The sequence below is a fragment of the Anomaloglossus baeobatrachus genome, chromosome 4 (assembly GCF_048569485.1).
Source record: "Anomaloglossus baeobatrachus isolate aAnoBae1 chromosome 4, aAnoBae1.hap1, whole genome shotgun sequence".
NCBI classification, from domain to species: domain Eukaryota; kingdom Metazoa; phylum Chordata; class Amphibia; order Anura; family Aromobatidae; genus Anomaloglossus; species Anomaloglossus baeobatrachus.
The window spans coordinates 46,373,731-46,401,363 of NC_134356.1; the positions used below are offsets into that span (position 1 = coordinate 46,373,731).

At 46.8% G+C, this 27,633-nt stretch overlaps 1 protein-coding gene across 3 annotated transcripts in view; it reads right to left on the minus strand.

The window, feature by feature from the left end:
• Positions 1–27,633, minus strand: part of CYFIP2 (cytoplasmic FMR1 interacting protein 2) — a 149,335-nt gene that overhangs the window by 60,776 nt on the left and 60,926 nt on the right. For all 3 annotated transcript variants that reach the window (XM_075344300.1, XM_075344298.1, XM_075344299.1), the window contains 8 exons: positions 21,820–21,937; positions 17,966–18,085; positions 17,702–17,827; positions 15,100–15,266; positions 13,580–13,727; positions 5,323–5,476; positions 4,248–4,404; positions 672–768 (listed from right to left, as the gene is read on the minus strand). In XM_075344300.1, coding sequence (XP_075200415.1) covers positions 672–768; positions 4,248–4,404; positions 5,323–5,476; positions 13,580–13,727; positions 15,100–15,266; positions 17,702–17,827; positions 17,966–18,085; positions 21,820–21,937 — 1,087 coding nt within the window. The remainder of the gene's footprint in view (positions 1–671; positions 769–4,247; positions 4,405–5,322; positions 5,477–13,579; positions 13,728–15,099; positions 15,267–17,701; positions 17,828–17,965; positions 18,086–21,819; positions 21,938–27,633) is intronic.

Sequence of the window (27,633 nt, forward strand, 5' to 3'; positions counted from 1 at the left end):
CCGCTCCAGAATCGGGGCATTAGCGCAATGAGGGGGATAGGACTTTCCAAATCGAAAACAGTCCAGAAAATCCCAAGCATGAGCCCTGAGAGCAAGCTCCCACACTTAGCCATAGTGGGGAGCAGGACCCGGCAAGTTTCACACTACCAGGACCACCAAAGAAGTAAACTTAGTGCCAGGAGATCACCCAGCAGCACTATTGGGGACGGGACCTGAACTAGCTCTCCTCAGCGGCAGCGGCGTCCAGAGACTTGGTTTACCAGTTGTCGGTGTCAGCTTAATGGACTGAGTGAGTACCAAAGTGACCCCTTGCACTCAACAGCACTCCCCAAACACCATCACTGAGCCCCGGGGCATTCCCCCTAGCCGTGGAGGGGTCTAACACCTGGCTGCCGCATTTCATCATCCCCGGGTACTCCCAACTGCAGCGGTGGTACTCCTAATTACCACGTACCACGGGTGGCGTCATGAACTCTATAAAATCCCCTGTAAATAACCCCCTTCATTTGAGTGGCTGCACAACCCTCGGGTCCGGAGACCCTCGAGCCACTGAGAACCCAGATCCAAGCAGCTCACCTGCGGACATGGGTGCGGCACACATGTTTGTGAAAAAGACGGACACAACACATCCTGAGGTCTGAACGAGGCCCTACACTGGGTGACCTCCTTACCTCGGCTTCAATTTCATCATAGAGGAACTGCTTCTTAAACTTGGTTAAAGCATAGTAGGCACTATCATTGTAGAGGTCAAGAGGATACAGAACGTACCTAGGGAAGAACAGATTATATGGATTAGCTGTCTGTTATACTTTTAATTTTATGGAAATAGAACCCAATCAGTGCACAAAGTATGTATGGAAGTGCTGTGTCTGAATACATGTGGATATGGAGGTGCAGGGGCCAGGATAGGGGGTCAAAACAGAGCACTCTGAGCAGATTTCATTAATTTAATATTTTTTTATGAATAATACCTGCAGTCTCCACTAGAGGGAGCTTAAGAGCATGCTGCATTATAGAAGTATGCAGTGAGCGCCCTCTGGTGGAGACTGCAGGTATTACCATGTTATTTATCTATGCAGGTGATCAGAAAAGAATGCCTTAAACCAATAAAAAGATATGAAGAAGGGGTTGTCCACTATTGTATAAGACATGCCTACCGTAAAAAGTCAAAGTAAAAAAATACCTACCAGATCAAAGCAGCATTATAGCAAAAAAAAAAAAAAAACCAACAAAAAAACTGCAATGTGTGAACACTGAATAATAGAAAACTAATCGGTAACCACATAGTGTGACTGGGGATGGGGCCCATCTTCTGGAGGTTGTTACCGTGTATATGTGGGTCACTGACGAGAGTGGGGTCACCCTGTATACCGGAGATAATAGTGTCAGACCATGCTTGGAAAAGATGTCGCATAGATGCAGCAGAGCTGAGGTTGTCTGGTGGCGAAGACACAACTCTTCTGATATAGTAGAGGGTTTAGAAAAAAGAGCTGGGCTTCTTGGAAGTATAAGGCTTATCTTTCCTTATATTCTTTAAGAAAAGAGAGCAGTATGGGCATTCACATCTGTTGTTTCTATAGATGACCTATTCAGATGCAGCAGAGCTAATACTGTGCGACACCGAAAGTGTAGAAAAATGATTCACCAGATGTAGCAGAGCAGAGCTGTGTTTCTCAGAGACTGTAGAGAAAGCTTGTTTCATGAACTGGTCTGATGTAGCAGAGCTGTGTTTGTCAGAGGTGGTAAAAGAGATCTTGTCTAGTATAGCAGAGCTGTGTTTGTCAAAGCAATAATGGAGAATTTGTCTGATGTAGCAGAGCTGTGTTTGTCAAAGCAGTAATGGAGAACTTGTCTGATGTAGCAGAGATGTGTATGTCAGCGGCAATAAAGGAGAACTTGTCTGGTATAGCAGTCAAAGCAGTAATGGAGAACTTGTCTGATGTAGCAGTGCTGTGTTTCTCAAAGGAAGTAAGGAGAACTTGTCTAGTGTAGCAGAGCTGTGTTTGTCAGAGGCTGTAGACAAAGCTTGTTTCATGAACTGGTCTGATGTAGCAGAGCTGTGTTTGTCAAAGGAAGTAATGGAGATCTTGTCTAGTGTAGCAGAGCTGTGTTTGTCGAGCAGTAGTGGAGAACGTATCTGATGTAGCAGGGCTGTGTTTGTCAGAGGCAGTAATGGAGAACTTGTCTGATATAGCAGTCAAATCAGTACTGGTGAACTTGTCTGATGTAGCACAGCTGTGTTTGTCAGAGGCAGAAATGGAGAACTTGTCTGATATAGCAGAGCTGTGTTTATCACAGGCAGTAATGGAGAACTGTGTTTGTCAGCAGCGGCAATGGAGAATGTGTCTGATATAGTAGAGCTGTTTGTCAGAGGCAATAATGGAGAACTCTTCTGATGTAGCAGAGCTGTGTTTGTCAGAGGCAGTAATGGAGAACTTGTCTCTTGTAGCAGAGCTGTGTTTGTTAGAGGTAGTAAAGGAGACCTTGTTTGAAGTAGCAGAGCTTTGTTTGTCTGAAGCAGAAAATGGGAACTTGTCTACTATGTTGCGGATGTATGTGAAGCACTATGGAATTAATAGTGCTATGTAAGTGAATAAATATTATTATTACTATAGCAGAGCTGGGTTTGTCAAAAACAGTTATGGAGAACTTGTCTGATGTAGCAGAGCTATGTTTGTCAGAGACAGTAAAGGAGAACTTGTCTAGTATAGCAGAGCTGTGTTCGTCAAAAGCAGTAATAGAGAACTTCTCGGATGTAGCAGAGCTGTTTTTGTCAGAGGCAGAAAAGGAGAACTTGTCTACTATGTTGCTGATGTATGTAAAGCTCTATGGAATTAATGGCGTTATATAAGTGAATAAATATTATTACTATAGCAGAGCCGTGTTTGTCAGAAACAGTAATGGAGAACCTGTCTGATGTAGCAGAGCTGTGTTTCTTTGAAGCAGTAGAGGAGAACCTGTCTGATGTAGCAGAGCTGTGTTTCTTTGAGGCAGTAGAGGATAACTTGTCTGATGTAGCAGAGCTGTGTTTCTTTGAGGCAGTAGAGGAGAACCTGTCTGATGTAGCAGAGCTGTGTTTCTTTGAAGCAGTAGAGGAGAACCTGTCTGATGTAGCAGAGCTGTGTTTCTTTGAAGCAGTAGAGGAGAACCTGTCTGATGTAGCAGAGCTGTGTTTCTTTGAAGCAGTATGAAGAACTTGTCTGATGTAGCAGAGCTGTGTTTCTTTGAGGCAGTAGAGGATAACTTGTCTGATGTAGCAGAGCTGTGTTTCTTTGAGGCAGTAGAGGAGAACCTGTCTGATGTAGCAGAGCTGTGTTTCTTTGAAGCAGTAGAGGAGAACCTGTCTGATGTAGCAGAGCTGTGTTTCTTTGAGGCAGTAGAGGATAACTTGTCTGATGTAGCAGAGCTGTGTTTCTTTGAGGCAGTAGAGGAGAACCTGTCTGATGTAGCAGAGCTGTGTTTCTTTGAGGCAGTATGAAGAACTTGTCTGATGCAGCAGAGCTGTGTTTGACAAATTCAACTCTGCTACATCTGTGTAAACTAGCAGAGATGTTTTTGTAAGTAAGGACAACGATGGACCATGGGCCAGGAGAAGGATATATTGGGGGCTGTAGGAGCAGGGCAGTGTGTGAGGAGGAGGGGAATGTTCTTAGGACCCAATGACTAAATGAGGACGGAGGAGGGGTGAGTTACATCAGCCTCACTCATTACTCTCTAGTCCTCCTTCTGTCCTCGCCAAGACTGACTGTGATGAACGCTTCCATCAGTCAGTGGAGGAGGTGCATTGGACATCAGCGTAGGAATACAGTAATTTCTTTTTCCTTTCTTTTTTAAATTTTCAACTCATATACGGGCGGCACGGTGGCTCAGTGGTTAGCACTTCAGTCTTGTGGTGGCTCAGTGGTTAGCACTGCAGTCTTGTGGTGGCTCAGTGGTTAGCACTGCAGTCTTGAATAGCGCTGGGGTCCTGGGTTCAAATCCCACCAAGGACACTATCTGCAAGGAGTTTGTATGTTCTCCCCAAATTTGCGTGGGTTTCCTCTGGGGTCTCCGGTTTCCTCCCACACTCCAAAGACATACAGATAGGGAATTTAGATTGTGAGCCCCAATGGGGACAGTGTTGCCAATGTATGTAAAGCGCTGCGGAATTAACAGCGCTATATAAATAAATAAATATTATTATTATATGTAGCACTCCCCTCCCCCCATCTGGTGCCAGGTGACCCCTCGTCTCAGTGATCTCTTACTCCATCATAGAAGGCTCCTTGGTCTCCAGGATGTGGTCAGTAAGGATCCAGGGCATGGACATCTCGATGGGGAACTGAATGCGGCGTCCCATGGTCAGCTCAAGGAAGAATTCTCGGAACCAGAGCTGAGACAGATCGCAACACTGCTGCAGCGCCTCTGCAAGGAGACAACACAAGAAAGGCATTTACTAGCAGCAAACACTCTGTAGTCAGCGTCATTTCTGCCATGGTGCCAGACCAAATATTAATCCATATCGCTCCAGCATCGTTAATTCTAGGTTAAGGTTAATCTGATAAAAAGCTGGCACCAAAAAGGTAATGGAGATGTCATCTCTCCTCACTGTACACTCCTTAATACTTTGACATGAGCTTTAATATCACGTCATTATAAATTTTTTTAGGATCATAAGAAGGTAGAAGCGGTTTATAACCACTTCTGTCTTCTATTTGCTTGGGACCCTAAGGCTACTTTCACACTTGCGTTGGACGGGATCCGTAGCATTGCGTTGTGTGACGCATGCATCGGATGCGTTGCATATAGTGGCACAACGGATGCTACGGATCGTACAAAATAACGCAATCCGTTATAGGTTTTTTTTCCTTGACTTTACACATCTGAGCATGCGCAGTTGTGTAAAGACGGATGCGTTAACGGAATCCGTCAAATGACGCAATCTAACGGAATCCGCCACCATAGGCGTCCATTATAAAAACAACGGACGCCGACGGAATCCTGCAGGTTGCGTTTTTTTGAAGTGCAGAAAAACGCTACATGCAGCGTTCATCCGCCCGACGGGCACTGACGGTCAGCGTCAAAACAACTGATGCGCCGCGGGGCGGATGCAATGCAAGACCATCCATTGCTATCCGTAGCTAATAGAAGTCTATGAGGCATATAACGGTTTCCTGCAACGGTTACCATAATTCCTCAAGGCTGCGGATAGCAACGGAAGCCATCCAACGCAAGTGTGAAACTAGCCTAAGACGATAGAAGTGAGTCTTTATCTTCAGCCCACAACATATCAAACCCTATTTTTCTGTAGGATCCCCCTCCCTCACTTTTCCGACTACTAACCACTGAAGTTGAGCAGATGAGTGAAGAAGAAGGACTGTTTGTGGAACTCCTCGATAGCTTGTACGATCGGACCATCCAGGCTGCTCCGTAACGTCTTTTTGGAGCCGCTCTTGTCGGCGATGAGGGATTCCAGCATTGTGCGCACCATGTACAGCTGCGGAGGAGGAGACGCGAGTCATTAACTATATGGAGCAATAGCCGCTAATATGAAGAACAAGATATGGAAGAGATAGCAAACAAGACTAAATGTAAAGAGGTGGACATCCGCTCAGGCCAAGTGAAAGACTGACAGAGACCGCCGGAGTAATGGGGGGCCACAACTTCAGTTGAGCGTGTGCCCTGGTGCTTCATTTTCAGATGATTGTACCTGAGTATAGGTGCCATAGATATAGAATGGATCATCAGGCATGGTCACCACCGGCATCTCCATTCATCACCTTCTGGCCACGCTCTTGCATGCAATGGACAACCAAAAATGTGGAAAACGCCCCTGATTATGAAGATCAGTGGGGTCCCACAATAGGAGCACCATACGAGTGAATGTTAGGGGAGTTAAGGATCAGGCATGCCCAATTTCAGACTGGTGATCCTCCCGTAGATAAGCCACCGGCCAACATGTCAGCCTCCAGTTTTCTCATGGTGAACACATGCGCACATGGTGGTACGAGAGCTCTTGTGTATGGGAGAGACGACCAAGACAACCAGCCAAACGACCGACCGAACCATCTTTCTGCCGACAGCTGATTTTAGGATGGATAGAGGTGTCAAAGGTTGGTTGGTTGGTTGCCAAAGAAAAAAATAACACAAAGGAATCAGAATATTTTAGGGTACAGTCGTCCCCCTCTACACCGCGGTTCACTTATTGCGGCTTCACTGTATTGCGGGTACTGGGGAAAGGGGGCAGCAGTGGTGGAGCGGGGTCACAGGAGGCAGGGGAGGTGGTGGAGCAGGGCAATGCTGCGGGCGGTGCGGTGGGTGTCCCAGAAGTTCACTGCGGGCGCTGGCAGGAAAATCTAGAAACTGTCGGCGGTGCGGGCTTCAAAGATATGGCACCCAGAGTCGGTGCGTGCGCAGACTGAGCTATCGGCTCAATGACGAACCGAGATCTTATCTGCACACGCGCTATTTTCCTTAAGTCCGCTACTGGGAGATCAATGGGCCGGAGGCGGCACATGCGCAAATGAGATCTTGAGCCGAGAGCTCCATCTGCGCACGCGCTGACTCTGGGCGCCATTATTTGAAGCCCTCACCACCGATATTTTAAGTATGGCCGGCAGCGAACAGTCCACAGTCCGGAGCATTGTCCCTGTCATCATTCACCACCACCCGGTAAGCCAGATTCGGCTTATAAGACGCACCCCTCAAAAGTGTATGTTATAATCTGAAAGATACGGGTAAATAATAAAGTAAATATAACTCTGCTACTTTGCGGATTTTCACCTATTGCGGGGGTCTCAGGAACGTAATTCGGGGCGTGGCCTGGACGGCAATGTGAAGAGACGTGTTTGTGGAGCTCTCCTGCAAACTCCCTTGATAAATCCCTGAATACTGCTGTTATCACTGCCTCAGCCAGCTGTCAGGAAGATAAGGTGGTGAGGACTTATCTGGGGTGAGTCTGGTGGATGCAGAGAGGTGCCATGGTCCGTGGCAGGCAAAAAGATAATGGAGGCGGGAAAGTCCCCAGCTCTCAAGATGGTGCCATGATAAGGCAGGAAGCTGAGAAAGTTAAGCTGGTGTCACACATAACGACGACGACAACGACGTCGCTGCTACGTCACCATTTTCTGTGACGTTGCAGCGACGTCCCGTCGCTGTCGCTGTGTGTGACATCCAGCAACGACCTGGCCCCTGCTGTGAGGTCGCCGGTCGTTGCTGAATGTCCAGCTTCATTTTTTGGTCGTCACTCTCCCGCTGTGACACACACATCGCTGTGTGTGACAGCGAGAGAGCGACGAAATGAAGCGATCAGGAGCCGGCACTGGCAGCTGCGGTAAGCTGTAACCAGCGTAAACATCGGGTAACCAAGGGAAGACCTTTCCCTGGTTACCCGATGTTTACGCTGGTTACCAGCCTCCGCTCTTGCTGCCAGCGCCGGCTCCTGCACTGTGACATGTGGCTGCAGTATGCATCGGGTAATTAACCTGATGCATACTGTAGCAAGGAGAGCAAGGAGCCAGCGCTAAGCAGTGCGCGCGGCTCCCTGCTCTCTGCACTGTGACATGTAGCTGCAGCACACATCGGGTTAATTAACCCGATGTGTGCTGCAGGAGAGCAAGGAGCCAGCGCTAAGCGCGGCTCCCTGCTCTCTGAACTGTGACATGTAGCTGCAGCACACATCGGGTTAATTAACCCGATGTGTGCTGCAGGAGAGCAAGGAGCCAGCGCTAAGCGCGGCTCCCTGCTCTCTGAACATGTAGCACAGCGACGTTATGATCGCTGCTTCTGCTGTGTTTGACAGCTAAGCAGCGATCATAACAGCGACTTACAAGGTCGCTGTTACGTCACCGAAAATGGTGACGTAACAGCGACGTCGTTGTCGCTGTCTTTTAGTGTGACACCAGCTTTAGTGCAGCCTGTCAGGAGAGGATGCAGATCGCTGCAAGGCTGGAGAAGTTTGCCTGGACTTCAGAGAAATCACATCAGCATATAGATAACAGAGGTGAGAAAGGAGAGGAGGGAGAAGATAATGCCAGCTCTGATGAGATGGGGGATGGTGAAAAGCAGCAAGATAAGACAGGAGAAGTGAAGAAAACACATAGTGCAGAGGAGGCTCCAGAAAACCCCACTTTAAAGGACGTTTTTGCAGTGGTGTCTTTTTGTAAAGAAGCTCTGACTACCCTGACAAAGCAAGTTAAGGGATTACAGGCAGAGGTTGCTGACATTAAGAAAGACCTCAAGAAAGCCGATCTGAGAACAGCGGCTGTGGAGGAGAGAGTGGGGATAACAGAGGATCATATTACAAAACTACAAAAGTCTGAAAAGACATTTGCACAGCAGATAGCTGAAATCACGGCAAAAAATGATGATTTAGAGAACCGCTCTAGAAGAAATAACATCCGAATTGTCGGCATCCCTGAGAAAGCAGAAGGAAGAAACTCCACTGAATATGTAGAAGACTGGCTCAGGGGTAAAATGGGTGCTAATGTCTTATCCAAGCTCTATGCCGTGGAACGTGCACACAGAGTCCCGATGCAGCCACAACCAGCAGGCAGGGGCCCTCGCACTATGCTAGCCAAGCTCCTCAACTACAGAGACAGGGACACTATACTGCGAAAGGCAAGAGACATGGAGGATCTTATGATTGAAAGCCAGAGAATTTCCATATACCCGGACTACTCCATTTCTGTTCAAAAGCTACGTATGACTTTTACAGGAGTAAAGAGGCGCCTGCGAGAGATGGGGGTGCAATACTCAATGATGTTCCCGGCAAAGCTAAGAGTGATGGCGTTGGAGCGGGTGCACTTTTTTACAACTCCGGAGGAAGCCATGCAGTGGTTGGACGCAAACGAAAAGCGGATCCGTTTGAAGAAATGAGCCGACTGTCTGAATCTGCAGTGTGTTGGAGAAGGCCGGCTGAGGCTCTACGACATCCTTAGGAGCTTACAGGGGACCCTTCTTGTTTTTCTTTTTTTTTTTCTCCCCCCCCTTTTTTTTTTTTTCTTTTCCCTCCTTCCCTTTGGGATTGAGGTAGTATGCAGGGGGAAAGCGAAGGGTTTGATGTGAGCTTCGCAGGACATGGGGACTGCCTAATTAGGCGCGGTGGTGGTATTTACAATTTGAGATTCCAGTTTAATTACTGTTCGCCATTTTACTGTTATATTGGTTGAGTGGAATATGATTATACATAGACAGGGTGGGAGTGGAGAATTGTTGGAAAAGGGACGAGTTTTAAAATGTGTCTAAGAGGGGAAGGCGAGGGAGGTAGGGGGGAATTTAGTAGGGATTATTATGGACCAGGTTTGGAAAACCCGATGCTTCACGGGAGTACTCGAAAACAGGAAGTGGTGGGGAGTAGGAGGGGAGGGGAGCAGGGGGAGGAGGGGGGAAAGGGGTAGGGTAGAGGCAGCATGGGGAGATACTACAAGGTTTGATGGTTTTACTGGGTGGGATAATGGGGGATAGAATTAAGGTGTTGAGTTGGAATATTAGAGGGTTATCAGATAGGTCTAGGAGAGCGGCAATAATTAAATATGTTCAAGACCAGAACCCGTCAGTAATATGTCTACTAGAAACACATCTCACAAAGGAGACAACACATGTTTTAAATAGGAGATGGGTGCAGAAGGCCTATCACTCCACCTTTTCCAACTATGCAAGGGGTGTATCACTGCTGATCCATAACTCTGTGCAATATGAAGAGACAGAAGTGTATGTGGATAAAGAGGGACAGTGTGTGGCCGTCAAGTGTAAAATATTTGGCAGACTCATGTGTATAGCTGCAATATATATACCACCTCCATATAAGTGCACCAAACTAAGGGAGATAAGGGAGTTCTCTGAGAAGGGGGGACTAATCCCTTTTTTACTGGTGGGGGACTTCAATAATGTGATAGACCTGTACTGGGATAGGAGTAGTAGACCTCCAGGTATTCAGGATAGTTGTATGACTTCGTTTGGCACTCTTATTGGGGAACTTGGAATGGTGGATGCCTGGCGAGTGAGGAATGGGAGGGTATCCTGCTTCTCTTGTTATTCGGCTTCACATAACACTCTGTCCCGCATTGACATGGCTCTAGCTAGTGATCTGATGGATGCAATGATAGGCGACGTGCAATATCTGACAAGAGTGATTTCAGATCATAGCCCAATTCTAGTGTCCATACGACGGGGGACCCTGACAGGGGGAAGGAGGGGAGAGTGGAAGCTTCATCCAGCATGGATCCGTCATATTAATATGGGGAATATAGAACGGGATCTTGGGGATTTCTTTATCCATAATGAGGGTAGCACTGGTCCGCTGGTGGTATGGGATGCGATGAAGGCATACCTCAGGGGGCTCCTGTTCAGGGATATCTGTAAACGTAAAACACAGACGAGGCAGGATGAGAAAGATAGGCTGGAGGCCTTAGATAAGGCAGAGCTGGAAGCAACCCGGAGCACTACTACGGACGCGAAGCAAAATCTTCGGCAGGCGCATGAACAGGTTAATAAGATGCTTTTGGAGAAGGCGGTAAGGAAGCAGGCATTCCAAAAATTGCATTTTTATGAGGAGGGGGAAAAAGTTGGTCATCTATTATCGGTCATAGCTGCAGCTCAAAGGAGTAGTTCATTTGTGCATGGTATGGACACGGTGGAGGGGACACAGGTCACTGAGGTTGAGGAGATCCTTGGGGTCTTTAAAGATTTCTATTGCACGCTATATTCTTCTATTGGAGAGATGAGGGTGGAAGAGGTGGACTCATTTCTTGAGCGAGGTGAGCTTCCGGTGTTGTCTGTGGCGGATAGAGATAAACTGGAGTCACCTATTACTATTGATGAACTGGAGGACGCTCTGCATGGCATGAGCAATCACAAGGCACCGGGAGCAGACGGGCTACCAGTTGAAATTTATAAACAGTTAGAAGAAATCCTATTACCCAAACTATTGAAAGTCTTTGAGGTGGCGGAGGGGGAAGGTGTATTGCCTGAATCTATGAGAGAAGCAATAATAGTAGTAATTCCTAAGGAGGATAAAAATCCGAGGCTTCCAGACTCATATAGACCCATCTCGTTATTAACAGCGGACGTGAAGCTTCTGGCTAAGGTGTTGTCAAACCGGCTGACTGGAGTTATATCTAACCTAATCCATATGGACCAATCAGGGTTCATGGCCAATAGGTCGACAGCTGCTAATATCAGGAGATTGTACCTTAATCTACAGTTGCCGCCTGACAACCCTGGCCGGAGGGTGATCGCTTCGCTAGATGCCCAGAAAGCGTTCGATAGTGTTGAGTGGGGGTATCTGTGGAAAGTGTTGCAGCATATGGGTTTTGGCCCACGGTTTGTAAAGTGGGTGCAGCTGTTGTATAATAGGCCTACTGCTAAAGTTAGAGTTAACGGTATGACCTCCTCAGCTTTTGAGTTGCACCGGGGAACGAGGCAGGGCTGCCCACTATCGCCGCTCCTATTTGCTATTGCAATAGAGCCTCTGGCGGCGGCCATTAGGAAATCAAAGGAGATCCATGGATTTAAGTATGGGCATTTAGAGGAGAAAATAGCTCTTTATGCTGACGATTTATTACTTTTCTTGGGGGATCCATCAGCCTCATTGGATCATGCCATGCAGATAATAGAGAAATTTGGAGAAGTTTCGGGACTGACCATTAATTGGTCTAAATCGAGCCTCTTTAAAGTGGATGGGGAAGTAGCCTGGACAAATGAGGATACTGGGGCTAACAAATTGAAGAATGTGGATGAATTTAAATATCTAGGTATCCAGATATCTCTACCAGTAGAAAAATACATACAGGTGAACTTATGGCCTCTCCTTAAAAAATTGAGAGCCAAGGTGGATGCCTGGAACAAGCTACATTTGTCAGTTGTTGGAAGAGTTAATTTTCTAAAGATGGTAGTAATGCCTAAACTCCTATACATACTGCACAATGCCCCTGTTTGTATTTCAAGGAAAAGATTTAAAGGGATAAACTCGCTGTTTAGGGACCTGGTGTGGGGTAAAAAGCAGCCTAGGGTGCGATTAGAGACTTTACAAAGGCCGAAGGATGAGGGGGGTCTAGCAATCCCAAATCCGGAATTGTATTATATAGCGGCGCAATGTCAACACCTCAGGGGTTGGTCTGATCGAGAGAAAGATGGGGGCATTAAAGAAGTGCTGGAATACATAGTGGGTAGAAGTCCATTGGTAATGGGACTAGAGGATGGTGCGGTGGGGCTCCTGGGTAGAACATCTCCTACAATGGCACTTATAAATAAGACCTGGGATAGGCTGAAAAGGGTGAGAGGGGTGACCCGGTTAACTAAGTTTACACCTATCTGGGATAACAGTAATCTCCCGGAGATTCAGAAAATGGGGAATATTGAGGAGTGGAGACGCAAGGGTGTAATATACATGCATCAGATATTGGACGGGGGAATTGTGAAAACGTTCCCACAGTTACAGAGTGAGTTTCAGTTACCGGCGTCCGGCTGGCTCCACTACAGACAATTAAAACATGCGATTGCAGCCCAAGCGGCTAAACAAAGTGTGGCCATACAGACTGACCTGGTACTGGAGTATGTGTGTAAGGGCGGAGGAAGCACTAAAGGGATCATTTCTGGCACGTATAAAGATATATTACATACCTTTCTTTTAGACTACCCAATTAAAACTAAATCTAAATGGGAGGAGGAAGTTGGGCCGATAACGGAGGAGGTGTGGGAGAGCATCCTGGCGTATGTCCCTAAACTTTCCATGAGCGAACCGGCCAGACTGTCTCACCTATACGTGATTCACCGGGTATATAGGTCTCCCTTACTGATGTTTAAAATGGGGTTGAAAAGGAATTCGGAGTGTCCAAGGTGTCAGGGATCTGACGCAGGTATTTTTCACATGATGTGGTCTTGTCCGAGACTGGTCTCCTTTTGGACTAAGGTTATCCACAAGATAGAAAGAACATATGGGTGTGTCCTCCCCAGGGAACCAGTGATATGCCTATTGGGATATGTTGAGGAGCTTGGGGTGGAAAATACTATGAAAATTGTCATTGTTAGGCTGCTGTATGCGGCAAGAAAGCTAATCGCCAGGTCCTGGATTAAAAAAGACCCCCCGACCAGGGGAGAGTACATTAAAAGGGTGAAATGTATTCTTCAGCTGGAACAGGGAGTGTATGAAAGAAGGGGGAATGTTAAAATGTTTGAGAAGCTATGGTCTCCTTGGCTGCAATGTGGATAGGACGAGTGATGGACCAGTAAACTGATATGGGACGGGGATAGCCGTCTGAGACCTCTGATGTGTGTGTTTTGTTTTATTTGTGTTACTAGTTGTTCCTCCTGCACAACGGGATGGTTCTATACTACAGTTGAAGGGTATTATAAGTGTGTACTATATGGGATGTAGTATCGGGGAGAAGTGTTGCTGCCGGGGTGGGGGAGGGGGCAGGAGGGGGAGTTAAAGGGGTAATAGATGTGATAAATTTAACTTGGATGCCGATTTGTTATTCTGTTGTATGTATTCTGTTTTAATAAAAAAGTATCTGATTTAATAAAAAAAAAAGGAACGTAATTCCAGCGATAGGTGAGGGATCACTGTATTCTAGAATATTCACCTAAATGTCATACAGACCTGCGTGCTTGAGGGTCCCACTGCCCTACGAGGAACCTTGATGTCAAAGCCACCTTTGGGGTCCTTCTCTCCTCTCAGACACGGGTCATTGGGGGGCTCGCGGCCTGCTTCCCAGTCACAGATAGTCTTACGAATGGCCTGCAAAACACTACGGAGAAGAAGACAGTGAAATCATTCATAACGACAGGAAACAGAAATGGCTGCTGGCACGTATTACTACTAATGCTGTGACTAGTGCCCAAGAGGCCTGCGCCTAGGGCGGCATCTCTTCGGCCATAGCAATAATTACTCTATGGGACAAAATGTGTTTTTTTGGTACTTTTCTGTTACGAGGGGGACCCGGGGAAGCGTGCCAAGATGGGAAATGGACTGCTTCCGCCGGTCAAGGTCCACTGTGCGGTGTAAGGGACCGCCGCTATGGTGGGTGAAGAGTGAGCGGGTTGCTGCTAGCGATCGTCTGGAATGTCACAGACGATCTATGTACACCGATCTGCCCTAACCCGTGAGGGTTGTATGGCACAGATCTCACGGCTCGGTGTACCTGTTGCACGGGGAAGCACAGAGGTGCCCACGCACGTGTGCCAGTGGAAGTCACGAGAATATGGCACGAGGGTAGCACAGAGGTGCCCACGCACGTGTGCTTTCAATAACCAGGTGAGTCCAATGGAGACTTGAGGAGCTCACCTGGGACAGGAACACAGCCTGTTGACAGGGGTACTGCCGGAGCAGCAAGGCAGGAACACGGCCTGCAAACGAGGTACTGCCGGAGCAGCAAGGGCCAAGCCCACAAGAGACAGTAATGCCTGAGCAGTGGCGTGGCAGCACGCTGCCAGACATCCAAACATAGAAGGACAGTCGCGCGCCGCCATGATGGCAGGGGGAGCTTTTAAGGAGGTGCAGCTCCACCCGAGGGCGGGCGCGAGGCAGAGATGACGGACTTGACCCAATCAGGGTCCACGACGTCCCAGCCTGGCCAGTCAGGATTCACCACGTCACCAGCCTTGTCATCAAGCCGTGTGACGTCAGTGAGCGAATCAGGACCCACCACGCATTGCACATGCTCACCCTCCTGCCTCTGGGAAATAGAGGCGGGATCCTCGGTCTCACAATGTGGAGAGATAACGGGAATCTCACTGCTTCCCTGAGCAGTAAACCTCTGCACATTGCGCAGCCTCGCAGACCTTCGGGGCCGCTGAGCAGGAGAGTCTGCGGCAGGCCAGGAATGGGAGACCGCTTCACTCCTTGTAACAGGAGAACCACTAGGTGTCACCCTTCTGCTGCCTCTCTGAGAAGGTATCTCCTGCACACTGCGCAGTCTGGCAGACCTTCGGCGCTGCTGAGTAGGAGTGCTCGTGGCAGGCAAGGAATGGGAGACTGCCTCAGTCCTTGCCTCAGGAGAGCCACGAGATGTAACACTTTTCTACATGAGATGTGGCTAATATGTATGTTTTCTAGTTAATTATTTAGCATTAGGCATTTTGTGCCCAAAGGTTGCTGAGAAGTGACCCTAATCCTCTCACCTTATGAGCACGTTCTTCTTTTTGCGCACGGCCTGGCGGAGCGGTTCTCGCAGGGTACTCTGAGCAAAGTCTTGCAGGGCAGCGTATATAGTATTTCTTATGGCTTGATTGAATACACTTTCCATGCGGCCCATCAGGACTTGCAGACCCTTTACCATGGCAATCACCTAAAAGACGAATTATTGCAAGGGGTGAAATTCCCATGCACTTACATATCAAACGGTGCAGAACTTGTAATGCCAGGGATAGAATAATATTGCTACTTTATTCCAAAAACAGCGCCACCCTTGCCCCCAGGATGTGTTTGGTATTGTAGGTCAGTCTCAGTCTCTTTATAACAGTTGGGCTGCAATACCAGGGACTACAGATGGGCAAGGGTGGCGCTGTTTGTGGAAGAAAACACACAAGTTTTTATAATACTGGCTTAAGTTTAATGCACAAAATGGGGAGAGAAATCATTGCTATTGTGGAAAATAGACATTATAACATATCACAGACTATACCACCACAGCCACAGGGAGTGACTGTCCATACAGAGATGCAGGCCCTATTGTTTTTTGCACATTTTTTCAATGACTGAATCCTCTGTATGGCTAGAATTTATGGAGCATAATGAGACCTCCACACTGCAAAGGCCAAGAAAGAGGGAGAGCTTTGGAAATGCTTGGCCTCCATGCGGTATGATGACCCATAGGTGCCCCGAACTTTACCATATTACACATACACAGACACACACAGTATGATGCCCCCATACAGTGTTATGCCTCTCATACACATTACAAGGTCCCCCAATGTCACATATAATGATGATGCCCCCTATAGTCTTACCCCACACAGTATGATTCCCCAATAGTCTTCCCCATATAGTATGATGCCCCCATAGTCTTATCCCACACAGTATTATTTCCCCATAGTGTTTCTCAAGACAGTATGATGACCCCATATTCTTCCCCCACACAGTATGATTCCCCCATAGTCTTACCCCACACAGTATGATTCCTCCATAGCCTTACCCCACACAGTATGATGCCCCCATAGTCTTACCCCACACAGTATGATGCCCCCATAGTCTTACCCCACACAGTATGATGCCCCCATAGTCTTCTCCCACACAGTATGATGCCCCCATAGTCTTCCACCACACAGTATGATGCCCCCATAGTCTTCCCCCACACAGTATGATTCCCCCATAGTCTTCCCCCACACAGTATGATTCCCCCATAGTCTTCCCCCACACAGTATGATTCCCCCATAGTCTTACCCCACACGGTATGATGCCCCCATAGTCTTCCCCCACACAGTATGATTCCCCCATAGTCTTACCCCACTCAATATGAATCCCCAATAGTCGTCCCCCACACAGAATGATGCCCCCACAGTCTTCCATTACACAGTATGATGCCCCCATAGTCTTCCCTCATACAGTATGATGCCCCCATAATCTTCCTTCACACAGTATGATGCCAAAGTGTCTCACCCACAGTATAAAGGCCCCTGTGTCCTCCCCACAGTACGATGGCACCTTAATTTTCCTGCACACAGTATGATCGCCCAATCATCTTCCCCCACACAGTATGATGCCCCAGTGTTCCACCCACAGTATTATGGCCCCAAATTTTACCCCTACACAGTATGATGCCTCAGTGTCCCACCTACAGTATGGTGCCCCCATAGTCTTCCCCACACAGTATGATGCCCCCATAATCTTCCCCACACAGTATGGTGCCCCATAGTCTTCCCACCCACAGTATGATGGCCCAATAGTCTTCCTCCACACAGTATGAAGCCCCCATAGTCTTCCCTCACAGAGTATGATGCCCCCATAATCTTCCCCCACACAGTATGATGGCCCAATCATCTTCCCCACCCACAGTATTATGGCCCCATATTTTACCCCTACACAGTATGATGCCTTAGTGTCCCACCCACAGTATGATGGCCCCATAGTCTTCCCCACCACAGCATGAAGCCCACATAGTTTCCCACTCAAACAGTATGATGCCCCAGTGTCACACCCAAAGTGGCCATATAGCTTTCCCCCACATAGTATGATGCCCCAATGTCCTCCTCAGACTATGATGGCCCGATAGTTTTCCCCCACACAGTATGATTGCCTCAGTGTCCCCCCTCAGTATGATACCCCCACACACATTATGATTCCTCTACCATACAGATATTGATGTTCTTCTCCCATTGTATTCAATATACCTGCAATCTACTAAAAGTCCCCAAACCCAGAACTGTCCCACTGAATCAAGGTCAGTTGGGAGACAAATGACTAGTGTGGCTACAATTCACACTATAACCACCAGATGGCCACATAGAGAGTGAAAGACTGTAATACACTTTACAGCCACCTGAGGGCCACACAGAGCACACGCTAAATGAAAATATACCTAAAAAAATCTCAGAAAAGGTAAAGCCGACACCTCTAAATGTGTATAGATTTCCCCATCATTCATTTCTACACAAATGTGCATGTTATTTCAATGGAGAAGAGTGTTTTCTAAGTACGTATGGCGGCGCTAATCTTTGAGGAAAGGATACCCCATTTGCACAGCCAGATACTAAAATATAGGGTCTGTAGTGATGTACGACTTACCTCCACAAAGGCAAATTTCTCCTCACTGGTGTAGTTATACCTTGTTGCGCGCTCGTACTCCTCCGCTGTGCCCGGGCAGTCCTTGTTACAGAACTTGTCTGTGGGATGAACCAACTTCCAGGAATACTGCAAGGCGGAAAACAGCGGAAACGGGATGTCAGTGCTATATACCTTACAGGGCAGGTGGGGTGTATATAAGACGGATGCAACAGACAGGAGATACATGATAGGGTCCTCAGATCGGGGGACCAGTTCCCCACTCACCACTTCCATGACGTGGGCGCTCCACTTAGACAAAAGCTGCAGACCCCTCAGTGCCAGGTCAAACAACTCTCGGTATTCTTCATCAGACTTCTGGCTGTCCAGACCTGAGCCTGTCACAACCTGCCAACAACAAGGCACAGATGTCATCGCCATCAGCTCTGAGCCTCGCATACCTGATGGTGCACAATTGTGCGAAACGTCTGTGCGAAACGCGTCAGGAGAAAGAAGTGCAAAGCCAAAATCTGAGCTAAAACCACACCTGTATTACTGCATCTAAATTAAATAAGATACACAGACGGAACCAGTATAGAGACAACACAAGAATACAGGCAAATGATATAAGGCACTGATCAACTTCACAAAATCGCTTGGGGTCGTAAAAAAAGCTTCCTATAAAGGTAAAAAGGTAGTAAGCAATCCTTAAAGCAGGTACATGAATTAGAGTTATCACATTAATACATAAGGTAGAACAGCAGGCACCCACCGGGAGTTTAGCTTTGGAAAGCTTTGTCCTCCAGATGAAGCTTTCCAAGCGAAACACATGTCTGATGTGATGAATCCATGATGGCTCTATGCTGTTCTTATGCAAGTGTTTTCCCGTCTGGTTTGCCTGTATTCTTGTTATCTCGTGACGTCTTTATACTTATTCTGTCTGAGTATTTTATTTTAGATATAAATTTAAATAAAGATGTGGTTTTATTTAAGATACTGGCCCTGCACGTCTTCTATATGTGTTGCCTTTTATAGTGCTATAGCCTAGTACATATGAGTACATGGTATACTCCTGCTCTCTAACTTTCTAATATCTATCTTTTTCTATCCATATAGCTATCTATCTATTTATCCATCCTTCTATCTATTATATCATCTATCTATCTATCCTTGTATCTATCTATCTTTTTCTATCCATATATTAATCTATCTATCCTTGTATCTATCTATGTTTCCATCTATTTATCTTTATCTACCTATCCATCCATCTATATATCGTTTCTATCCACCCACCCATTTACCTATCCTTCTATCTATCCATCCATCCACATATACTTCTATCTATCTATCTATACATCCATCCATCTATACTTCTATCTATCTATCTATACTTCTATCCATCTATCCATCCATCCATCCATCCATCCATCCATCCATCCATCCATCCATCCATCCATCCATATATATATACTTCTATCTATCTATCTATCTATCTATCTATCTATCTATCTATCTATCCATCCATCTACAGTGCTGGACAAAAGTATTGGCACCCCTGCAGTTCTGTCAGATAATACTCAGTTTCTTCCTGGAAATGATTGCAATCACAAATTCCTTGGTATTATTATCTTCATTTATTTTGCTTGCAATGAAAAAACACAAAAGAGAATGAAACAAAAATCAAATCATTGATCATTTCACACAAAACTCCAAAAATGGGCCAGACTAAAGTATTGGCACCCTGAGCCTAATACTTGGTTGCACAACCTTTAGCCAAAATAACTGCAAACAATCGCTTCCGCTAACTATCAATGAGTTTCTTACAATGCTCTGCTGGAATTTTAGACCATTCTTCTTTGGCAAACTGCTCCAGGTCCCTGAGATTTGAAGGGGGCCTTCTCCAAACTGCCATTTTGAGATCTCTCCACAGGTGTTCTATGGGATTCACGTCTGGACTCATTGCTGGCCACTTTAGTAGCCTCCACTGCTTTCTCTCAAACCATTTTCTAGTACTTTTTGAAGTGTGTTTTGGGTCATTGTCCTGCTAAAAGACCCATGACCTCTGAGGATGACCCAGCTTTCTCACACTGGGCCCTACATTATGCTGCAAAATTTGTTGGTAGTCTTCAGACTTCATAATGCCATGCACACGGTCAAGCAGTCCAGTGCCAGAGGCAGCAAAGCAACCCCAAAACATCAGGGAACCTCCGCCATGTTTGACTGTAGGGACTGTGTTCTTTTCTTTGAATGCCTCTTTTTTTTCCCCTGTAAACTCTATGTTGATGGCTCTTCCCAAAAAGCTCTACTTTTGTCTCATCTGACCAGAGAACATTCTTCCAAAACGTTTTAGTCTTTCTCAGGTAAGTTTTGGCAAACTCCAGCCTGGCTTTTTTATGTCTCGGGGTAAGAAGTGGGGTCTTCCTGGGTATCCTACCATACAGTCCCTTTTCATTCAGACGCCGACGGATAGTACGGGTTGACACTGTTGTACCCTTGGACTGCAGGGCAGCTTGAACTTGTTTGGATGTTAGTCGAGGTTCTTTATCCACCATCCGCACAATCTTGCATTGAAATCTCTCGTCAATTTTTCTTTTCCTTCCACATCTAGGGAGGTTAGCCACAGTGCCATGGGCTTTACACTTCTTGATGACACTGCGCACCGTAGACACAGGAACTTTCAGGTCTTTGGAGATGGACTTGTAGCCTTTAGATTGCTCTTGCTGCCTCACAATTTGGATTCTCAAGTCCTCAGACAGTTCTTTGGTCTTTCTTTTCTCCATGCTCAATGTGGTACACACAAGGACACAGGACAGAGGTTGAGTCAACTTTAATCCATGTCAACTGGCTGCAAGTGTGATTTAGTTATTGGCAGCACCTGTTAGGTGCCACAGGTAAGTTACAGGGGCTGTTATTACACAAATTAAAGAAGAAGCATCACATGATTTTTCAAACAATGCCAATACTTTTGTCCACCCCCTTCTTTATGTTTGGTGTGGAATTATATCCAATTTGGCTTTATGACATTTTTTTTTTTCATTGAAGACAAATTAAATGAAGATAATAATACCAAAGAATTTGTGATTGCAATCATTTTCAGGAAGAAACTGAGTATTCTCTGACAGAATAGGAGGGGTGCCAATACTTTTGGCCAGCACTGTATCTATCTATCCATCCATCCATCCATCTATCCCTCTATATCATCCTTCTATCATCTATCTATCTATTCCTCTATCTATCTATCTATCATCTATCCTTCTATCCATCCATCCTTCTATCCATCTATCTATCTCACCCTCTATCTATCCCTCTATCTATCCTTTCTATCCATCTATTTATGTTTATCTACTTATCCATCCGTCTATATATCGTTTCTATCCACCCACCCATTTACCTATTCTTCTATCTATCTATCTATCTAGCCATCCATCTATCATCTATCTATCCCTCTATCTAGCCATCCATCTATCATCTATCTATCCCTCTATCTATCCATCCATCCATCTATCCATCCCTCTATCTATCTATCCCTCTATCTATCTATCCCTCTATCTATCCCTCTATCTATCCCTCTATCTATCTATCTAGCTATCTATCTATCTATCTATCTATCTATCCCTCTATCTATCTATCTATCTATCTATCTATCTATCTATCTATCCCTCTATCTATCTGTCTATCCATCCATCTATCTATCTATCTATCCCTCTATATCATCCTCAACTCATGTTCTCATTCAGACATCCAGGTTTTTTTTTCATACAACAAAAAAAGAAGTGTTATTTCTCAGTGTGCCGGGTCCGATTATCACCCTTGTTTTCCGTGCGTCTGATTTTCTTATCAATGTGGCAACATTTTTTTTAATGCAAAAAAAAAATAAAGAAAAAAACTCTGAGCGTCTCCTCCATTACACAGTGAAGACCCGGTAGCTGTGTGATGGAGCATGGACGGCCTCTAATTAGTTTTTTTTTGCATCTGATCGACTGATGACTGATAAAAAACAGACATGAGAAATCCCATGGCCTATAAAGCGAGTGTGTTTTATCTGTAGACACCGGACGTCTGACTCAGACCTGAAACTGTAAAACATGTAATACCACGAGAACCACTATAGCATGGCGACATGTTCCCAGGGCCGTCCTTACCTCACTGTTGCTGTAGCGTGCCAGCTCGGAGATGAAGCGGATGTGGTCGTCTCGTATCTGCACCATCTGCTCACATATATTGTACTGCGGACTGATGCTGCTCTGCGTGCAGGTCCACCTGCGCAGGAAACAGCTGCTTAAAGCCTGCGGACCTCCTTAAAGGGGCGAGTGGGGAGAGACTGGGAGCACTGGTGAGGTAGAGTGCTACCCTGATGGTGACAGCGGACTACCATACACTAATATGGCCGACATGTGCCCCTATATAACATTTACTCTGCACAATGTAGGACATATTACAGATAATAGCTGAAGCTGGGCTCAGTCTCGGTCATTAAAGGCATTGGTCAGGTCTCCATAGTTGCATTTCCCACTTTTATATACAGGGTGGTCCAAAAGTAGGGGGACAGATTTAACAAACATGGTTTAAAGTGAAACTGACTTAGTTGCCCTTAGCAACCAATCAGACTCCACCTTTCATTTTCCAAAGAGCCTGTGAAGAATGAAAAGTGGATTCTGATTGGTTGCTAGGGGCAACTGAATTAGTTTCACTTTACACCACGTTTGATAAATCTGTCCACCTACTTTTGGACCACCCTGTATATAAAAGTGGGAGATTATATATATATATATATATATATATATATACACACACATACATACATATATATTATCTCTATCTATCTATATATCTCTATATATCTATATCTCTCTCTCTCTCCATGTATAATAATATAATTAATTATTAATAATATAATAATATTATTATAAAATAATTAATTATTTATAATTATAATTAATAATTATAATAATTATTTTATGTATTTATTTTATATTATGAATTATAATTATAATAATAAAATTAAAATTAATATAATAATAATAATGATTAATTATTAATATTATTAATTAATATTATTAATATTATAATAACATGCATAATGATACAAAAATCTCATTTGTGTTACTCTGTTATTCTTCCTGAAAATCTGTAAATAAATTGACAACTGGGTGTCACCCTTATTTTTTTGTCAAAAGGGGTGTGTCCCTACACAATCAGCACTGATTGGACAGTGTCAGAGAGTGTACAGACACGCCCTCTCAGCTGGTGACACACAATGGTCAATTAATTTATAAATTTCCAGGAGGAATAATTGAGGAACGGCAGAAAAAATTGTTATAATACAAAAAAAAATAATTTCTTAAACAAACATGTCAGGAATGTGAGAAGATACCCCCTATCAGGACATCATAAATGGGGTCCCCCCCCAAAATAACTGATCATACAGCACTAGATCATAGAGGATCCCTGGGGTTATGAATATTGGTGATCAGGTGCCTTCATTTTCAAAAAGGGTTAGCAACCCCTTTAAGAAAAAGGCATAGGTTTAGGGACAACTCATCCTTCAAAGATAAATTCTCTGAGTGATCTGCTGTTATATTTCAAGAAAGCTATAAGGAAAATGAATTTTTGAAGGGACGGTCCATTTTCATGCAAAACTGAGGCCAATAAATTGTATAAAATTAGTGTTACTGATTTGTTGAAACATTTGCAGTGCCATCTCCCCGCTGTTCCTCACCGGTCTTTGTTTCAGGGCATTGATAAACAGCCAATCTCAAGCTGTCTGCCGGTCATGTGCTCTTTACTTCAAAGGTGATTGGTCGCAGTGATCACATGTGCAGCCCTGTGACCAAGACCAGCAGACAGCAGCCGAGAAGAGGTGACTTATCCATAAAACCTAGACTAATTAGTACAAGTATCACTTCCCTCTGATTTTCTGTCTAGGTTTTCATTAATGTCTAGGGCAGGTTTGTCTGAAAATAGGGAACACCAAGCATTCTCTGGACATCTAGAAGAAGGGAATTTTGTTTACTTACCGTAAATTCCTTTTCTTCTAGCTCCAATTGGGAGACCCAGACAATTGGGTGTATAGCTTCTGCCTCCGGAGGCCACACAAAGTATTACACTTAAAAGTGTAAAGCCCCTCCCCTTCTGCCTATACACCCCCCGTGCATCACGGGCTCCTCAGTTTTAGTGCAAAAGCAAGAAGGAGGAAAGCTAATAAACTGGTTTAAAGTAAATTCAATCCGAAGAAATTTCGGAGAACTGAAACCATTCAACATGAACAACATGTGTACCCGAAAAAACAACAGCCCGAAGGGTACAGGGCGGGTGCTGGGTCTCCCAATTGGAGCTAGAAGAAAAGGAATTTACGGTAAGTAAACAAAATTCCCTTCTTCTTTGTCGCTCCATTGGGAGACCCAGACAATTGGGACGTCCAAAAGCAGTCCCTGGGTGGGTAAAATAATACCTCGTAATAGAGCCGTAAAACGGCCCTTTCCTACAGGTGGGCAACCGCCGCCTGAAGGACTCGCCTACCTAGACTGGCATCTGCCGAAGCATAGGTATGCACCTGATAGTGTTTAGTGAAAGTGTGCAGGCTCGACCAGGTAGCCGCCTGGCACACCTGCTGAGCCGTAGCCTGGTGCCGCAAAGCCCAGGACGCACCCACGGCTCTGGTAGAATGGGCCTTCAGCCCTGAGGGAACCGGGAGTCCAGAAGAACGGTAGGCTTCGAGAATTGGTTCCTTGATCCACCGAGCCAGGGTGGATTTGGAAGCCTGTGACCCCTTACGCTGACCAGCGACAAGGACAAAAAGTGCATCCGAGCGGCGCAGAGGCGCCGTACGGGAATGTAGAGTCTGAGTGTTCTCACCAGATCCAACAAATGCAAATCCTTTTCACATTGATGAACTGGATGAGGCCAAAACGAAGGTAAGGAGATATCCTGATTGAGATGAAAGGGGGATACCACCTTAGGAAGAAATTCCGGAACCGGACGCAGAACCACCTTGTCCTGGTGAAACACCAGGAAAGGAGCTTTGCATGACAGCGCTGCTAGCTCAGACACTCTCCGAAGTGATGTGACTGCTACTAGAAAGGCCACTTTCTGCGAAAGGCGAGAAAGGGAAATATCCCTCATAGGCTCGAAAGGCGGCTTCTGAAGAGCCATCAGAACCCTGTTCAGATCCCAGGGTTCTAACGGCCGCTTGTAATGAGGGACTATGTGGCAAACCCCCTGCAGGAACGTGCGTACCTGAGGAAGCCTGGCTAGGCGCTTCTGAAAGAACACAGAGAGCGCTGAGACTTGTCCCTTAAGGAGCCGAGCGACAAACCTTTTTCCCATCCGGATTGAAGGAAGGAAAGAAAAGTGGGCAAGGCAAATGGCCAGGGAGAAACTCCCTGATCAGAGCACCAAGATAAGAATATCTTCCACGTCCTGTGGTAGATCTTGGCAGATGTTGGTTTCCTGGCCTGTCTCATAGTGGCAATGACCTCTTGAGGTAACCCTGCAGACGCTAGGATCCAGGACTCAATGGCCACACAGTCAGGTTGAGGGCCGCAGAATTCAGATGGAAAAACGGCTCTTGAGACAGTAAGTCTGGTCGGTCTGGTAGTGCCCACGGTTGGCCCACCGTGAGATGCCACAGATCCGGGTACCACGACCTCCTCGGCCAGTCTGGAGCGACGAGGATGGCGCGGCGGCAGTCGGACCTGATCTTGCGTAACACTCTGGGCAACAGTGCCAGAGGAGGAAACACATGAGGGAGTTGAAACTGCGACCAATCCTGAACTAAGGCGTCTGCCGCCAGAGCTCTGTGATCGTGAGACCGTGCCATGAATGCCGGGACCTTGTTGTTGTGCCGGGACGCCATTAGGTCGACGCCCGGCATCCCCCAGCGGCAACAGATCTCTTGAAACACGTCCGGGTGAAGGGACCATTCCCCTGCGTCCATGCCCTGGCGACTGAGAAAGTCTGCTTCCCAGTTTTCTACGCCCGGGATGTGAACTGCGGATATGGTGGAGGCTGTGGCTTCCACCCACAGCAGAAACCGCCGGACTTCCTGGAAGGCTTGCCGACTGCGTGTTCCGCCTTGGTGGTTGATGTATGCCACCGCTGTGGAGTTGTCCGACTGAATTCGGATCTGCTTGCCTTCCAGCCACGGCTGGAACGCCTTTAGGGCAAGATACACTGCCCTTATCTCCAGAACATTGATCTGCAGGGAGGACTCTGTCTGAGTCCAAGTACCCTGAGCCCTGTGGTGGAGAAAGACTGCTCCCCACCCCGACAGACTCGCGTCCGTCGTGACCACCGCCCAGGATGGGGGTAGGAAGGATTTCCCCTTCGACAATGAAGTGGGAAGAAGCCACCACCGAAGAGAATCTTTGGCTGCCTGAGAAAGGGAGACGTTCCTGACGAGGGACGTCGACTTCCTGTCCCATTTGCGGAGAATGTCCCATTGAAGTGGACGCAGATGAAACTGCGCGAAAGGGACTGACTCCATTGCTGCCACCATCTTCCCTAGGAAGTGCATGAGGCGCCTCAAGGGGAGTGACTGGCCTTGAAGGAGAGAATGCACCCCCGTCTGTAGTGAACCCTGTTTGTTCAGCGGAAGCTTCACTATCGCTGAGAGGGTATGAAACTCCATGCCAAGATTGTCAGCGATTGGGCCGGTGTCAGATTTGACTTTGGAAGTTGATGCTCCACCCGAAACTCTGGAGAGTTTCCAGAGCAACGTTCAGGCTGTGTTGGCATGCCTCTTGAGAGGGTGCCTGACAAGCAGATCGTCTAAGTAAGGGATCACAGAGTGTCCCTGAGAGTGCAGGACTGCTACTACTGTTGCCATGACCTTGGTGAAGACCCGTGGGGCTGTCGCCAGGCCAAAAGGCAGTGCCACGAACTGAAGGTGTTCGTCTCCTATGACGAAGCGCAGAAAGCGCTGATGCTCTGGAGCAATCGGCACGTGGAGATAAGCATCTTTGATGTCGATAGATGCTAAGAAATCTCCTTGGGACATTGAGGCGATGACGGAGCGGAGGGATTCCATCCGGAACCGCCTGGTTTTCACGTGCCTGTTGAGCAGTTTTAGGTCCAGAACAGGACGGAAGGACCCGTCCTTTTTTGGAACCACAAACGAGTTGGAGTAAAACCCGTGACCTTGTTGCTGGGACGGGACCGGGACCACCACTCCTTCTGCATTCAGAGTGCGCACCGCCTGAAGGAGCGCCTCGGCTCGCTCGGAGGGCGGAGATGTTCTGAAGCATCGAGTCGGAGGACAAGAGCTGAACTCTATCCTGTAACCGTGAGACAGAATGTCCCTCACCCAATGGTCTTGTACCTGTGGCAGCCCGGTGTCGCAAAAGCGGGAGAGCCTGCCACCGACCGAGGATGCGGTGTGAGGAGGCCGAAAGTCATGAGGAGGCCGTCTTGGTAGCGGTTCCTCCGGCGGTCTTTTTAGGACGTGACTGAGACCGCCAGGAATTGGAGTTCCTCTGATCCTTCTGAGGCCTTTTGGACGAGGAGAATTGGGACCTGCCCGTGGCCCGAAAGGACCGAAACCTCGACTGTACCCTCCTCTGTTGGGGTTTGTTTGGTTTGGACTGGGGTAAGGATGAGTCCTTTCCCTTGGATTGTTTAATAATTTCATCCAATCGCTCACCAAACAGGCGGTCGCCAGAAAGTGGCAAACCGGTTAAGAACTTTTTTTTTGGAAGCAGAATCTGCCTTCCATTCCCGTAGCCACAAAGCCCTGCGTACTGCCACCGAATTGGCGGATGCTACCGCTGTACGGCTCGTAGAGTCCAGGACAGCATTAATGGCGTAGGACGCAAACGCCGACGCCTGAGAGGTTAAGGACACCACTTGCGGAGCAGACGTACGTGTGACCGCATTAATCTGCGCGTGACAAGCGGAGATAGCTTGGAGTGCCCATACGGCTGCGAATGCTGGAGCAAAAGACGCGCCGATAGCCTCAT